This window comes from Hyla sarda, chromosome 1, assembly GCF_029499605.1.
Source record: "Hyla sarda isolate aHylSar1 chromosome 1, aHylSar1.hap1, whole genome shotgun sequence".
Lineage (NCBI taxonomy): Eukaryota > Metazoa > Chordata > Amphibia > Anura > Hylidae > Hyla > Hyla sarda.
In genome coordinates this window covers 155981619-155998104 of record NC_079189.1, presented here as the reverse complement: position 1 = coordinate 155998104, position 16486 = coordinate 155981619, and the positions used below count along the sequence as shown (strand labels likewise).

The window sequence follows — 16486 nt, the reverse complement described above, 5'->3', positions numbered from 1 at the left end:
ATCAGACTGTTCAGGGATACACCTTACTGACAAGGGGATGGTCATGGTTACCAAATTATTCATACATATCCAAGAGGAATAACAGACGAATGCCACAAGATGTAGCGCTCCAGAAATATTATACCATGGGGCATGCAAGTATTTATTAAAACCACATTTAAAAAGGACCTCTTCTTTAACAATCCAACCTACTTGGTGATTAAAACCGTTTACCTACTGATCTATACTGACCAAGAAAAATGTGCACTGTCAGAACTCTTGTTATACTGTTTTTAATTCCTCTTGATTCTTCGTGATGTTAGGACACAGTATTTTCTTCTTTAGGCCTTTTCATACTGCAGCTTGTCCCATTCATTTCACTGCCCCAAACAGAGCCACCTAGTGACTCCGTTGGGGCCGCTTCTAGACCAAGCTAATGTGTCCTGTGAAATGAGTGTAAAGACTAGGGGACTCCGTTTAAATAGGGCCCACTGAAATGTGCTATAGTATAAATTGGCATAGGTTTTTGACAGTATGTGAACAGAAATATCTAAGACACTACAGAAACACAGTATAAATATGGTCTTACAATTTACAGATTAGCACATATGAGCCAATTCTACTGTATGATGTGGAAAACTGCAGCATGTCAAATACCATATATATATATATATATATATATATATATATATATATATTAAAAAGGCTATTTCACATGCTGCAGTTTTCCCCATCATACAGTAGAACTGGCTCATATATCTATATTAGTCCCCGCAATGCGCTGTATGGTGACACAAGCATCATGTGACTCAAAATCAGTAAGATATGGAAAGCAAATCAATCCTTCTTCTATGGGGACTTGTGACTAGCATATGCCAAAAAAACAAAAAACATGCACACAGCATCAGAACAGAACTTATAACTCTACAATTAAATTATCTAAGTTTTACCTAGAGTACCATTTTCCAGAGGCATAAACCCTGCATTACTACACATTCCGTAGTGTTATGGAGTTTTTCTGGGGGAAAACAGCACCATTAGGAATGTTTTTGAATGTCCAGTACCTTGTTGGGGGGGGGGGGGGGTGTTACATTTTTTTTTCTTTACAATTTTAAAAAGTATTAACCAAGAAAAAGGAACATAGACATGTCCAACATTATTGAAGTCCTTTGGTTCCATTCTTTGGTATATGCATTAGGTTTGTCAACATTGATACTAAAAGTTGACCCAAAAGGAAATTCAAACTTGAAATTATTAAAAAATATATGTCTTTTTAACAAAAAAGAACAAAATATTAATCCTAAATGACTTTAAGCATAAAAAATTTGAAGAACATCTTCATATCCTTCATATCCTCAGTGATGCAATAGTCTTCTGAGTAGTCTTCTCTCCACCAGCAGAGGGCAGGCTTTCCAAACATTTAAGGTATTGTCAGTCTTTATTAAAACAAACAAAAAAAAAACTAAAACCTACTTCTTCAACTTGATGAAGATCTAAAGTAAGAAAGCAAAGTATGAATAAATTACCACTGGTTACACTTTCCGTTCACAGGCACAAATATAACAGTGAGAAAAATGCTGTTTTTATACAAACGTGTTGAAAGATGCAGCACGTCACAGCTCAAAAATACAAACAATAAAAATATAGTTTTTTTTATTATTTACGGTACTTATTGATGCTGTTTTTGCCTTGGTAGTCCAGAAATTAGATTCTTATCTGAACTAATGTGTGTGTTGTAAAACTAATGAAACACAGTACTTTATAGCATTTCACAATTCCCTGGAGATCTAGTGCATTATTTTTTGCCACTATTTTTTTTTTTTATTAATTACGGTAAAAAAAAAATTTTTTCCACCAGTTAACTGGCACTAGAATATCATGCAGAGCTGTGCAGGTAATGGATTCTCATAATCTAAAGTTCCCTATCAAAAGGGAGTAAAGTCACAATAGGGTCAATTTCCCAAAGCCAACTGACCTATCAGAGGAAGGAAACCTAGGCGAATAAAGGGAAAACTTTTTATGTTTGCGACCTTCACAATAACTTCTGCGGAAAAAGACTCCTTTTCGGTTCCTCATATCAGTCAGTGGGGGGTTAATCATATATTCTGGATCTACCAGTTTTGCCGACTATACAACTACATATAAGTGACTTAGCCCTAGCTGCAAGTATGACTTCATGACTATATAGCAAGTAAGAAAAACCATCAGGAAACACTGTGTCAGAGGCTGGCTCCATAGAACAGTTAGACTTCATTTCCTAAGAACCCACACAAAAGAGTCTGTAAGCCCTGGCAGGAAACTGGCAACACAGTAGGGGTGTGGAGCGCACAGTAACACACGTTTACAAAAAACAGCAAGGCTGGGTACGTCACTTGTGTGCATAGGTGTTGGAAATGCATGCCTCAGAGATCTTTGTCAGTTTAAAGGTATAGCTACCATTATGTGTCCCAAACGTTAAAGTGATTCAACACAACCCATATACATCCTAAAGATGTGGTCTTCAAACCGTGGACCTCTAGATGTTGCAAAACTACAACTTCCAGCATGCCCGGACAGCCAATGGCTGTCCGGGCATGCTGGAAGTTGTAGTTTCACAACAGCTGGAGGCCTTCATTTTGAAGACCTAGGCCCTAGGCTGTTATTTTAGTACATTTAAAGGAGTACCCCTTTAATGTTAGGCAATTACTTGTATTAAAAAATCTTAATCCTTCCTGTACTTATTAGCTGCTGAATACTACAGAGGAAATTCTTTTCTTTTTGGAATGCTCTCTGATGACATCACGAGCACAGTGCTCTCTGCTGACGTTATTATAATAATAATAAGTCTTTATTTATTTATTGTTGTCCTTAGTGGGATTTGAACCCAAGGCCTCAGCACTGCAAGGCAGCAGTGCTAACCACTGAGCCACCATGCTGCCCTTAGCATACATCTGCTATGCACGGTTGCTAAAATGGACAGAGATGTCAGCAGAGAGCACTGTGCTCGTGATGTCATCAGTGTTCCAAAAAGAAAGGAATTTCCTCTGTAGCATTCAGCAGATAATACGTACTGGAAGGATTAAGATTTTTTTTAATAGAAGTCATTTTCAAATATGTTTAACTTTCTGGCACTAGTTGATTTAAAAGAAAAAAGGTTTTCACCGGAGTACCCCTTTAAGGTCTCTGAAAATACACGCACATATATGATAGGCTCTGAATCTCACAGCCTGTCCTAAAGCTTGACATACACAACTGGAGGCCACAAGTTGCAGCAAGTACAGAGATCTTAAGCATTGTATATTTCTATGGTTGTTTTGTACGCTCATCTGTCTAATTTGACATCAAAGGAACCACATAGCGAATAATTCTAAGATGCACTATAAGGACGGAGCCAACAAAACAGAACAGTGCCCTACACCAGAGACCTCACCTCACTTAGCAGTGCCCAGACTGGGGACTCTGTGAGAATCCTTAGGCGGATGGCTTTGATTTTCCCCAGAGAGTTGGCGATTTCTCCTTCAGCAATACCATTCTCAAATTTCCCTGAGTGACATAAAAAGATATATATGCTGAAAACAGTAGGAAAGATATTCTATTAGCTTGGAGAAGTATCACATGGTGCACTGTTTGGCATGAAGCACAGGCAGATATGGAAAAGTTAGTAAAAATCATTGGCATAGACATAACATGAACTGCTAGACACAGGCTGTCACTATGACTGGAAATGCCGCTAAAATGTATAAGATAACATGTACAGTGTTTTATTTCTAGGATACCGCCTCTTATGTGACATGTATGATTCGGTACGTCTTTATTCTTTATCATGGCAGGGGAGACTTTTGCATTAAATAAAGCAGTAATATAAATAGCAAATAATACAGTAGTCCCTCAAGTTACAATATTAATTGGTTCCAGGACGACCATTGTATGTTGAAACCATTGTACGTTGAGACCATAACTCTATGGAAACCTGGCAATTGGTTCTGAAGCTACCAAAATGTCATCCAAAAATAGGAAAAAGAAAGGATTAAAGAAAAATAAGTAGATAAGTAATACAGATAAAGCAAATCCTTACATATAAATGTAAGAAAGATCTGCTGGGAGCTGTAAATCATTGTCTATTTCAGTGTTTCGCAACGAGGGTGCCTCCAGCTGTTGCAAAACTACAACTCCCAGCATGCCCGGACAGCCAAAGGCTGTCCGGGCATGCTGGGAGTTGTAGTTTTGCAACAGCTGGAGGCACCCTCGTTGGGAAACGCTTGTCTATGTAGAGGACAGGAGCTTCTTCAGGGTCCTCTAAAGTGCACACAATGGGGGAGATTTATCAAAACCTGTGTAGAGGAAAAGTTGCCCAGTTGCCCATAGCAACCAATCAGATCCCTTCTTTCATTTTGCAGAGGCCTTGATAAAAATGAAAGAAGCTATCTGATTGGTTGCTATGGGCAATTCAGCAACTTTCCCTCTGGACAGATTTTGATAAATCTCCCCCATAGTCCTAAAAAAAGTAAATAGAGCTGCCCTTACTTGGTGTCCAAAGTGGCATAGGTTAAAAGTAGTACAGAACATGTAATACCTTCCTGTACTGTAGGGGGCACTACCAGACACCAGTCAGTGCATGCACTTTAGGAATACAGGGGTTTTACCAGTGAAATGTCCATTCTGATTGGTCGGTTCTTCCAGCCATTGACACGTTTTGCAGATTCCATAGCATTGTATGTTGAGTCTGGTTTCAAGTTACAATGGTCCAGAAAAGACCATTGTATGTTGAAACTATTGTATGTTGAGGCCATTGTAAGTTAAGGGATCACTGTAATAGTATGTCCTTTGGTCAGCACTATAATGTTTAGTGATTAGGCATCTGAGTGTTGCCAGTAACGGTTGTTGACATGCGGTTGATCATGCTGGCTTGCTTGGTTACCCTACCATACAAGTAGGTCTTTTTTGCAAGGAGAGATTAATATGTTAAGCCCTAGCTGATCCCCATTATACGCAGCAGGTATTTGCTATATATTGGCTTCAACAAAAAGGAAAAAAAGTTATAGCTCTTGAAAAGTGGGGATAAAATAAACATTTTGCTGCCTAAATTGGAAGTCCAAAAGGGGTTAGATCACTTCCAATCTGTGCCGCCTTCCAGTGATAATCAGGCACAGAATTCTAATGTTTTTTTGGTAGGTATACGGCTTTGAATTGTTGCCCCAAATAAAAGCTTCAAATGAAAATTTTGACGTGTGCAAAAAATGTCCGGACCCATTACATGTTTAGCTTTTAATGAATGGAAAGTAATGTGGTATAGACATTGTGGTGAGCAAGCTATGAATAGACACCAATGAACCATGAAGCAGGTGCAGGAGGCTTCAGGGAACCTTGTTTAGAAGTATACGCAAGACAGGAAACCAATGACATTTACCTATTTGTATGAATCCGTCTTCCTCTTTTGGTCCCTGTGGCACATTATTACCTTTCTAAAACAAAAAAGTTAAATAATATTTAAGTTTTTGCATGTATTCTGTGACTTAACTAGTGAAGCATTGGTAAGAAAGGTTTGTCCTCTGACAGGGAGTGCAGGTGAGTAAACTTTGTCAGCTGTGCACACTGCTGTGGTGCTGTGCAGCTGCCATTGCGTCATGCCTGTGGGGTTAGTGCCAGGCTGGCAATAAACACCCATGCACAGTGCAAGTAAGAACGCTGTAGAAACCACCACAGGGGCACTGTATGGTACACAGTGCCTTAGAAAACTTAGTGGCACATAAAAGGGTACATTTATTGTGAGGCAAACATGGCAGGGGGCATTATAAGTGGGGGGCATTATATGTGAGGGGCACATGACGGGGGCATTATATGTGAGGGGCACATGACGGGGGTGGGCTCTCACATATACTTCCCCCATCATGTGCCCCTCAATATAATGCCCCATGTACACCAGCATGTACGTGTTCTAAAATTATAAAGGTATGCAGTGTGTATTTTCAACCTTAAAATTAATAGTGTTATATACTTTTTTTCTATAACATTAAGGTAGTAGCTTTGTTTCATGATGTAGAACAAGAACAATTGTTAAAGTGGGTGTTAATTTCTTTTTCTGCGGACGTATGCACTTTCTGTAAGCCAGGTTGGACTTGGAATACATATGGGACTTTTAAAAACAGAGATGCAATTTTTTTTCTTCATAAATAGTGACTGTCATCTGTACACACTGGTGTGGTGCTGTGCGGCTGCCGTTGCGTCATGTCTGTGGGGTGACACGGCCCAGGCATGGGAGCTAGGTCAGGCAGCACTGGGGCTGCACTGTCACTAGGCCATTTTCCCTGTGGGTATTGGGCACGGGGGGTGGTTGCTGCCATTTTATGTTGGGGATGTTTGGGACCCACTACACACAGGTGGCTGTGATGTAACTAGCAGGCTGCACATTATGATCATACATATACTAAAGACCTGTTAGTTTTATATACATGCTGAAAAGCACAGGGTCTTTGTGCAAGATGTAGACATGTGACCATGTATGGTTTTCTCAATTGATGTTTTTTAAGAAATGTTTGTGTTCTCATGCTAAAATGACACTACAAGTCCAGTTAGTCCTGTCATCTATTTCAACAGTGGATAATGTCACTTCACCACACCCAAAGAACCACGAGCTACATAAACACTCTACACGATATAGTTGAGAGAACAAAATGTACAGTATCTACATATTCTTGCATGTATGTAATCAAAGACACAAACACTATAATGCTCACAACCCAGGAGCATTGTTGTTATATTTCAATATAAAAATTGTGGTTTATTTTTTAAGCGTTGCAGTTGGCTCTATTTACTGTCTAGTGGCCAGTGCTGTTGGTTCCATTTACTGTGTATTGGTGGCACCGCATTACTGCAAATCAGCTCCAGTTCATGTCAATGGGGGCTGTGCAGCACGCTCCATTCACCCCAGCGGAAAATAGTGACCCCATACTTGGAATTGGTGGAGATCCTAATAGTTAGACTCCCACCGATCAGCGTGTATTCCCCTATCCTGATGATTGGAGATAACTTCTTCAGATGGCAAAACCCCTTTAAGCAATACATACATTGGGACCATTTATCTACAATAATCCACAGCAATGTATCATTATAGGGAGGGGTTCTTTATTATAAAAAATACTTCAAGCAAAAGTGATATACTTTGTTATCCCTAGTGCAGAAACCACACCAGGCAAAACAAATACACTTGTTGTCCCGAGTGCAGTGCGTGAGACTGGGCACCAGGTTTGCCTGTAATGTTCCTTCAACATCAGGAATCTCATAGCAGTTAGTATCAGCAAAATTAACATAAATATAATGGTGTGCTTTGCACAGGATCAGGTATGAGACAGGTGAAACATGATGGACATTCATCTTTTTTCTCTCTTGTTCATACTTACAAACAAATGCTACTAACCTCTGCAGGTAACACCTGTACAGTAGTGTTAAAGAGCTTGTCACCTGGGTGCTCAATGTTTCCACTCCTAAACAAGTAACTGAGGGGAGAATTAAACCAATTAAACATATTACAGATATCCTATAAAAACATCCATTCTCTAGATACTGTAATATAGTTTGTAAGGCTGAAAAAAAAAGAAATTGATCTCTCCTGTTCAGACTATTATCTTATAATGTTGTTCCGAAGGAAACAAAGTAAATCCCTCAAGAGGTAGAAGCTAATCCTTCCAGACTCCAAAAAGTGCAATCCATCCCTGGATCAGTGTCCCATGTCCAAAAATCTAGTGACTATAACGGACATTATCACACTCAAAGATATCTATGCCCCTTATGAACTATTTTAGACCGTCTGGTTTACCATGTCATGCTTTACCATCTCTTTCTTGTGCACTCATGTCCAAAACTGTGTAGAATAGGGCAAATTTGTAAATCTTTGTTGTTCATAACAACCAGTTACAGTACAGCTTTCACTATTCTCAAGACAACAAGAATACATTTTTTTCTTTTACAAAGTTTTATATATCTCCACCAATGTCCCATATGAATTCTTCCTGGTAATTTGTACAGAGCTAGAATTATGGTCACACCTTGTGCATCTCTACTCCTTTGATGTAACACGATTTTATTTGCCTTGGCAGCAGCTACCTGACACAGACTGCTACAGTTAAAGGGGTTGACCCCCAGTACAAGGTATGCCCTATATACAGGATAAATCCTAAGGGTAGGACAACCTAAAGAAGCACCCCCTTTCTCTGTCTGCATCAGGGGTAAAACACACGGGGAGATTTATCAAAACCTGTCCAGAGGAAAGTTGCCGAGTTGCCCATAGCAACCAGATCGCTTCTTTCAGAGGCCTTTTCAAAAATTAAAGAAGCAATCTGATTGGTTGCTATGGACAACTTTTCCTCTGAACAGGTTTTGATAAGTCTCCCCCGAAGTGTTCACTGTACAGACCGCAAGTCCGTTTGCCAATATAAATATGAAACACTCAATGTGAGTATCCACATTATAATGAGAAACTGACTTCCAATCTGCACAGAAAGCACTGTGAGAATCATCTAGTCAGTTGAGAGCGGCAGAGACCAGAGCCCGACTGAGCTGCCGGGAGTGTATTTTTGTTACTTTAGACTCTGAGATCAACATTGAACGCCGCATCTAAAAAGGTTAATAGCGCGTGGCATAACGATCGATGCCGCACGCTATTAGCCCAGGGTCCCCGCTTTCATTAGCCGCCGGAACCAACCCGCTATGATGCGGGGTCCCGCTTTATAGACCGGGCGCAGGGCGTACAGGTACACCCTGCCTCCTTAATAGGTTAAAGAGAAATTGACAGCTTGTTTACCCGCACTATACCCAATATAATGGGTTATAGTTTGAGTGAACAGCTTACCAAAAAGCGTTACTTACATGTATAGTAAAGTCCAGTGATATTTTTGTTTCTCTTGCGCAGCTCTGCACAATGGAGGCGGGGAGCTGGCTCGCCGAGCTCCCCTGCCTCATCAATATTCCACTACCTGGTCACCCTGTAATGAATATCCAGGTTAAAGAGAAACTGACAGCTTGTTTATCCACACTATACCCAATATAATGGGTTATAGTTTGAGTGAACAGCTTACCAAAAAGCGTTACTTACATGTATAGTAAAGTCCAGTGATATTTTTGTTTCTCTTGCGCAGCTCTGCACAATGGAGGCGGGGAGCTGGCTCGCCGAGCTCCCCTGCCTCATCAATATTCCACTACCTGGTCACCCTGTAATGAATATCCAGGTTAAAGAGAAACTGACAGCTTGTTTATCCACACTATACCCAATATAATGGGTTATAGTTTGAGTGAACAGCTTAACAAAAAGCGTTACTTACATGTATAGTAAAGTCCATTGATATCTGTTTCTCTTGCACAGCTCTGCGCAATGGAGGCGGGGAGCCGGCTTGCTGAGCTCCCCTGCCTCATCAATATTCCCCTACCAGGTCGCCCTGTAATGAATATCCAAATGTTTGCCAGGGGGTGAGCACTCTGCTCAGAGAGCATAGTGCTCACCCACGGCAGGCTCTTACATCCTATTGACATGCCCCTAGACATCTTATCCCCTATCCACCACGCCCGTCCCATAGACCTGCATTAAGGGGGCAGGCGTGATGTCACAAGGAGGCGGAGCCATGTCATCTTGTCACAAACTGCCGACCCCTGTATCGTGATACGGCAGGCATGGAGCAAACTTGACTCTGCAGAGTTGATCACTCCGGGGGGGGGGGGGGGGGGGGTCGTTGTAGTACTTTAAGGCATGGATTTCCCTTCCCAAACCTTACAATTATTAGGGTTCTCTTATCTGTCTTGTCTCAGCACATGTTTTAAACTTATCTACATCTATTTGTAACAATCCTGTTTCCTTTTTCTCTTTTTACACAGTTTAGTATAATCTCTTTGGGGTTTTATCTTTTATAAACAATTTATATTTTACAAGATATGTCCTTCAGAAGATAATACGTAGAAAAAACACAAAACTTTAAATATGCATAAAGAAAGAATTTGTTTGCTCTCCTGCAAATAAAATATTACAGTTACGTTCTATATAGGCTAGGTACACACTGCATTTATGTCCTAAGTCACAAACAAGATGCCAACATATACTGTGGAGTGCTGCAGAGGGCCCAATTCATTTCAATAACCATAAAGCATCCACCTAGTGACTACATTCCGGCTGCTTTCTGTTGGTATACGCTAACTTTAGTGTGAGCAAGTGTGATCTGCTGAGCTTCTCAATTGTAGTTACTAGGAGTTACTTCACCCTTTGCATGGGCATCCTGTAGCTGGAGTTCCTTCCTCTCACGAAGGGGTAGACAAGTATACTTGTGAAAGAGGGCAAGTCCTCCATAACATTAGAGGTGTCCGGCGATTGCTCGGTTGTCTACCCCTTCGTGAGAGGAAGGAACTCCAGCTACAGCTTGCCCATGAAAAGGGTGAAGTAATTACTAATGCTGAGGACTGTTGAGCGCGTCTAGTGTGCACCAAGGATGATATTTTTTGTATTTCATACCATTTTTGATACTATTGAAGATTTTCAATCGTTTGTACAATGAGAATTGAATTACTAAAGAGAGCATCAGAAACTAAGAATGCTGTGAAGTGTGATTCTTACTTCTATGGATGTTTGTGGATATGAAATTGAGCCTCCATGATTGATCGCACAACACGCTGGTGCAGAAAGGTTTATACATGATTAGTATGTAGTCACTGGGAGACTGTGTAAGGGCCACTGAAATAAATGGGGGCCGCTGCAGTACGCTACAGTATACGTCAGCATCATGTTCTTGGTGGGAAGCAACTGTGAAGTCTGGCATATACTCAGTCTAAATCTGGCCATACCTACTTTCTATGACTATTCTTGGCATGACATTTTCTTATGATAGGATAGGGTACATATGATTTCTATAGTTCGATAAGCAGTAGTCTAAAACTGCGCTGTCAGTAATAGACATGGATTCTGGTGAGTGATATCACCAGCTGTGCCCTCCTGCTCTATTCACTAAGAGCCCCTCCATTTCAAAACATCAGGCCACAGAGGAGCTGTGAGGAAACTTAGGGTGATAATAAAATTGCTAAAGGCTTGCCATACTAAGTGGGGACTATGACTGTCTGGAAAATGCATAGTCTGTTTCATTTCTAATTTAGCAAAATGCAAGCCTTCTATTCCAAAAATCACAGAGTTCAATAAAATCTACTTTAAATCATGAATGTGTACCAACCTTTTATTAAGCCTTATTCCTAGGTTTGCACTCAAGGAGATCAACTTTTCATGTGACTGCATAATAATTAAGAATATAGACTATTCTAGAATTATGCTAGGACTTAAAGGGGTACTCCACCCCTAGACATCTTATCCCCTATGCAAAGGATAGGGGATAAGATGTCTGATAGCTAGGGTCCCGCCGCTGGGGACCCCCACAATATAGCAAGCTGCACACACCTGTATCTGCTTCCGGCAACGCTGGAGGTTTTGGCTCCCGACCACGGGAACGGAAGATCGTGACTTCACGACTCCGCCCCCGTGTGACGTCACGCCCCGCCCCTCAATGCAAGTCTATGGGAGGGGGGGTGACAGCCGTCACACCCCCTCCCATAAACTTGCATTGAGGGGGCAGGGCGTGACGTCACGATCTTCAGCGTCAGCGTTGACGGAAGCAGATACAGGTGGGTGCTGCATGCTCTATTGCGGGGGTCCCCAGCGATCAGACATCTTATCCCCTATCCTTTGAATAGGGGATAAGATGTCTAGGGGTGGAGTACCCCTTTAATGGGGGAGATTTATCAAAGCTGTCTATTTCCCACATCAATATAGACCAAACTACAGAGGGTTAGGCTGGTCTATTGTGCGCTTAATTTATCAAAAGTCAAACGGCTCTTGATAAATTCTGTGCACTGACTTTGTGATCTATGCTTTAGACTGTATTTAGACCTGCTCCAGCATGGTCTGACATTTCAGCGTACTTTCAGCCGATGCGACTTGTCGCTGAAAAGACACTTATGATAAATTCAGCACCAATGCATTTTTCTGTCTAAAATAGACTAGAATGCATCATGTTCTAAAAATCCTCTAAAGCAAAAGCCGCAGAAAAGTCGCGCATATTTAGACTGCAACTTTCTGTGCGACAAATTTAGATGGGAACACAGTCTAAATCCTTTGATAACTATCCCCAATGAGTCCTGGGTTTTATCTACAGGGGAAATTGTACCTGTGGTTTTATATTTCTTTGCCCTCAGAAAGAAACTAATTCCCTCTCTTGCTAGGAAAGAAATAAGAATCAGGTTTAATAATTTGAGTGCACATAGTTTCCTGCATCGAAACCAGCAATTTCTGTTGTGATGATGCGATTCTTAGTGATTGTGTTTATTGGTGAGAAGTCCTCTGATTTAGCTGAAAACTCAAGAAATTGACGGCTCGCCTTTAAACATGCATCCAAAGGGATGCAAGTTTATAGGCTTTCTACCTCAACTAATGCTTAATGCATCCTCTTTTGCCGTAGATAATTCCCTGTACCTTTAAAATACCATGGACTGGTGAGAAGGAGGGGGTCAGAGGAGCTGGGGTTCACATATTCAGATAATGGTTCAGTTGCTGGCCTGATGTTCGCCACAGTGACGTGACCAGAGGGTCTGATCAGTGAATTGTAAACTTCGGGGCAGTAGTACCAGTGGGGGCTCTTGTGATTGATAAAAAGTATGTCATTTTTCAATATACAATTTCATTGAAATATATATGTATCAAAGTTATAGTAACCACAGCTGTTTCAAGAATATCACAGTATAGTATATAAGACAATAAAAGAAGAAGAAATGTCCAAGAATATAACCTCGGTACATGGACATAGCAGACACCAGTGACGTGTTTTGGCCCTACAACCGGGCCTTAGTCATGACTAAGACCCGGTTATAGGGCAGAAACATCTCACTGGTGTCTGCTACGTCCATGTACCAAGGTTACATTCTGCAAAAAACAGCTCCATTCTGCACTGGACATTTCTATGAGGATCTATCTACACCTACTACAGTATAGTATATAGATATGGAATCTATGACATATTGCCATTCTATTTCAAGTACACATGTAGTGTAGGGAAGTAGGTAATTTCCAATCAGGAACGAGTACACCCACTATCCACCCACAAGTTAAATATATATATATATATATATATATATATATATATATATATATATATTCAGCCAACCCACAAGATATATACTTTTAATAAACCATATTTGTATATCTATGGATAGAAGACACATGATCAATTAGGAGAAACACGAATGGATGGAGGAACGGACGAACGTCTCCCGGAAGTCCTGTACAGGCCTCCAGCACAAGGAGGATGACAGCTAGAGGAAGCTAACAGAGGCGGCCATCTTAAAAGGACATTTTAAGATGGATCCACCATGCTGGATAAAGTACTAAGAAAGAAATCCCAGCTGGTGAGACAAGATTTATGGACATGCCTACATAACCCTCCTACATTATTTACTTATGTACTTATGCTAAGGAATGCCTTTATATGAAGATTTCTTGTTTTATGTACTGATGTACATGATGTCAAGAAGATAACAATAAATGTACGTTTTTTTTATACAAAGAGCTCACTCTCTCCATGGTCAGTCCGGGTTATAATTTAGCGTTCCGGTTATATTTAACAGTGCTGCAAGGGGAACAATCTCTTGGCTACTTTCCTACACAGTTGACCCTTTTCCACTATAAAAATATTCTAAACTGGTCTAATTTTTTATTTACTGAGTTTATGTTTCAATCTCTCATAATTTTTTATACGGATAGCTGTCTAAGGGCCTCCTCTTTATATTGTGCTGTAGAAAAAAACACCACCGCCTCTTTTTATTATCCTCATTAGTGACATTAAAGGGGTACTCCAGCCCAAGATATGTTATCCACTATCCAAAGAATAGGGGATAAGATGTTTGATGGCGGGGGTCCCACCGCTGGGGACCCCCCACAATCTCTCCTGCAGCACCCACTTGTCATCAGCCTTACGGAGCAAAGATTGCTCTGTGTCTGATGACGAGAAAGAGAGAGTTGTCCATACAGATTGTTCTTTGTGAGCAGGAAAAATACATTTTTCCCTATGCAGTAGGGTTTTAGGTTGAACTCTATGGACTCTTGCCTTTTTTTAACCGTACAAACTATGTTACTATTATGCGCATAATCTACCTATTCTCTAGTTGAACATGTATGTGGGTGTTTTTTGAGACATTTTCTTCTGCCATTTTGTCAACATAAATCAAAGAATCACATGACAATTGAAAAATGCAGCAGTAAAAACACCACACAAAAAATAAAATTAAAAAGAGTGGGCACTGTGTCTGTTGCCTTAAATGGCGCCTGTCACATCGCTCCAGTGGCATGGTATGTTTAATGCTCCCAGCCAATTTTGTAGCCTAGGACTTATTCCGAGACTGATACAATCAGAGGATGAATTTAGCCAAGTCCTATGCAAAACCTATGCATCAGTCTGGGGGCACTGTCTCGGGCTACGAGATTGCCCAGGATCTTTAAAGATATCCTATTACTAGAGTGACGTGACAGGTACCCTTTCGGGTCAATTGTTAACCAAATGCACTTTTATATACATCATACATGACTCCATATATTATATTTTCTTTTGTATAGATGGATACAGAAATTAAATATATCTGAAAAACCAATTTTAGGCATATTACAGTCAGAAGTGAGTGGTAATACTTACCCCTCTAACTGTAAAGGTTCTTCAAACTCAAAGAGGATGTAGTCCCCAGCCACAGGAGAGAAGGACCAGAAGCACTCCTCCCCCATGTAGGCTTTCTCCAGGTTGTACTGCTGGTAAACTTTCAGGCTTGTGCTGATCTTAGCAGCAGGATTTGGATGAGGCTTGTATAACGCTTTCTTGTCAAAGTCTTTATCCTACCAGAAAAGAAACATGTAACACAACCTAGCAGCAATTCATTGCAATTAGCAAAAATAGCAACCTACCTACCATCAATATAATCTATTGGTTTCCTGAATCAAATGTAACATAAGCCAAACATTTCTCACATTTGTAAGCTGTATGTAGTATTACCAGGATATACTACAAATAAAACATCTGTATTATTTCTTTGCCATTTGAATCAGTTATAACCTTCATAATGTACATTGGCACAGCACTGGAGGGCATACAATGGCTGGCCAAGCAGACAAGAGTGGGCCATGGTACATTATGACAGTCTAGTAATATACATTAATATTTAGGAAGGGAGCAGGGAAGGGAAACCTGAAGAAAAAAAAAAAAGCATACTGTACCTTTAGATTCTGTATTTTTCCAGCCAATGAGGAATGTGTCCCAATATGCTGAAATAGGGATGGGCGATAACGAATGCGTAAGTTCGACTTTTGTCGGTCACAATGTTTCTGGAAAGACATGTAAATCGAACATGATTGATACGATGTGAGAGGTACATTTCATTTGACAGTATCTCACATAGGTGAGTATACTCCCTCACATTTTTGTAAATATTTTATTATATCTTTTTAAACACTGAAGAAATGAGACACTGCTACAATGTAAAGTGATGAGTGCACAGCCTTCATAACAGTGTTGTGTCCCCTTAAAATAACTTTAATGTCTGAACCTTGGCAATAAAAGTAGAAATTTCCAAATTGAGCCAAAAGTGTCAATATTTGACACTGAGTAGCCACCCATTATTTCCCAGAACTTCCTTATAGGGGTACTCCTGTGGAAAACTTTATTTTTTATCAACTGGTGCCAGAAAGTTAAATAGATTTGTAAATTACTTCTATTAATTTTTTTTAAATCATTCTAGTATTTATTAGCAGCTAAATACTACAGAGGAAATTATTTTCTTTTTGGAACACAGAGCTCTCTGCTGACATCACGAGCACATTGCTCTCTGCTGATATCTCTGTCCATTTTAAGAACTGTCCAGAGCAAACATATGCTGCTCTGGACAGCTTGTAAAATGGACAGATGTCAGCAGAGAGCTCTGTATTCCAAAAAGAAAAGAATTTCCTCTGTAGTATTCAGCAGCTAATAAGTACTGGAAGGATTAAGATTTTTTAATAGAAGTAATTTACAAATCTGTTTAACCTTCTGGCACCAGTTGATTTAATTAAAAAAAAAAAAAATAATGTTTTCCACCGGAGTACCCCTTTATGCCTCTTGGGCAGCGAGTTCACCAGAGCTTCACAGGCTGCCACTGAAATCCTTTTCCACTCCTCCATGACGACATCACAGAGCTGGTGGATGTTCGAGACCTTCTGCCCCCCACCTTCCGTTTGAGGATGCCCCACAGTGTTTAGTTCTAAACACATGCTTGGCCAGTCCATCACCTTTACCCTCAGTGTCTTTAGCAAAGCTTCAGTATATCACTGTACATATTGTCATTCACGGTTCCCTTAAAGAACTGCAGCCCCCCCAGTGCCAGCAGCACTCTCATGCAGGCTCAGAACATGACACGCCCAGCATCATGCTTAACTGTAGGGAAGAGACACTTTGTATGCCTCACCTGGTTGCCACCACACATGCTTGATACCATCTTA

The 16486-nt window shown here is 40.5% G+C and overlaps 1 protein-coding gene across 2 annotated transcripts in view; it reads right to left on the bottom strand.

Moving 5' to 3' along the window:
• Positions 1 to 708: 708 nt before the first annotated feature.
• The window catches only part of MGAT4D (MGAT4 family member D), a 165521-nt gene continuing 149743 nt past the window's right edge, over positions 709 to 16486 (bottom strand). Inside the window, exons 10-15 of one of the 2 annotated variants that reach the window (XM_056562925.1) lie at positions 15230 to 15337; positions 14658 to 14851; positions 7373 to 7451; positions 5366 to 5420; positions 3389 to 3501; positions 709 to 1472 (exon numbers count right to left, since the gene is read on the bottom strand). In XM_056562925.1, the coding sequence (XP_056418900.1) occupies positions 1449 to 1472; positions 3389 to 3501; positions 5366 to 5420; positions 7373 to 7451; positions 14658 to 14851; positions 15230 to 15337 (573 nt within the window). In that variant the 3' untranslated portion in view covers positions 709 to 1448. Of the gene's footprint in view, positions 1473 to 3388; positions 3502 to 5365; positions 5421 to 7372; positions 7452 to 12492; positions 12612 to 14657; positions 14852 to 15229; positions 15338 to 16486 lie in introns of those variants that run through there. The other variant, XM_056562926.1, reaches the window with a different exon arrangement.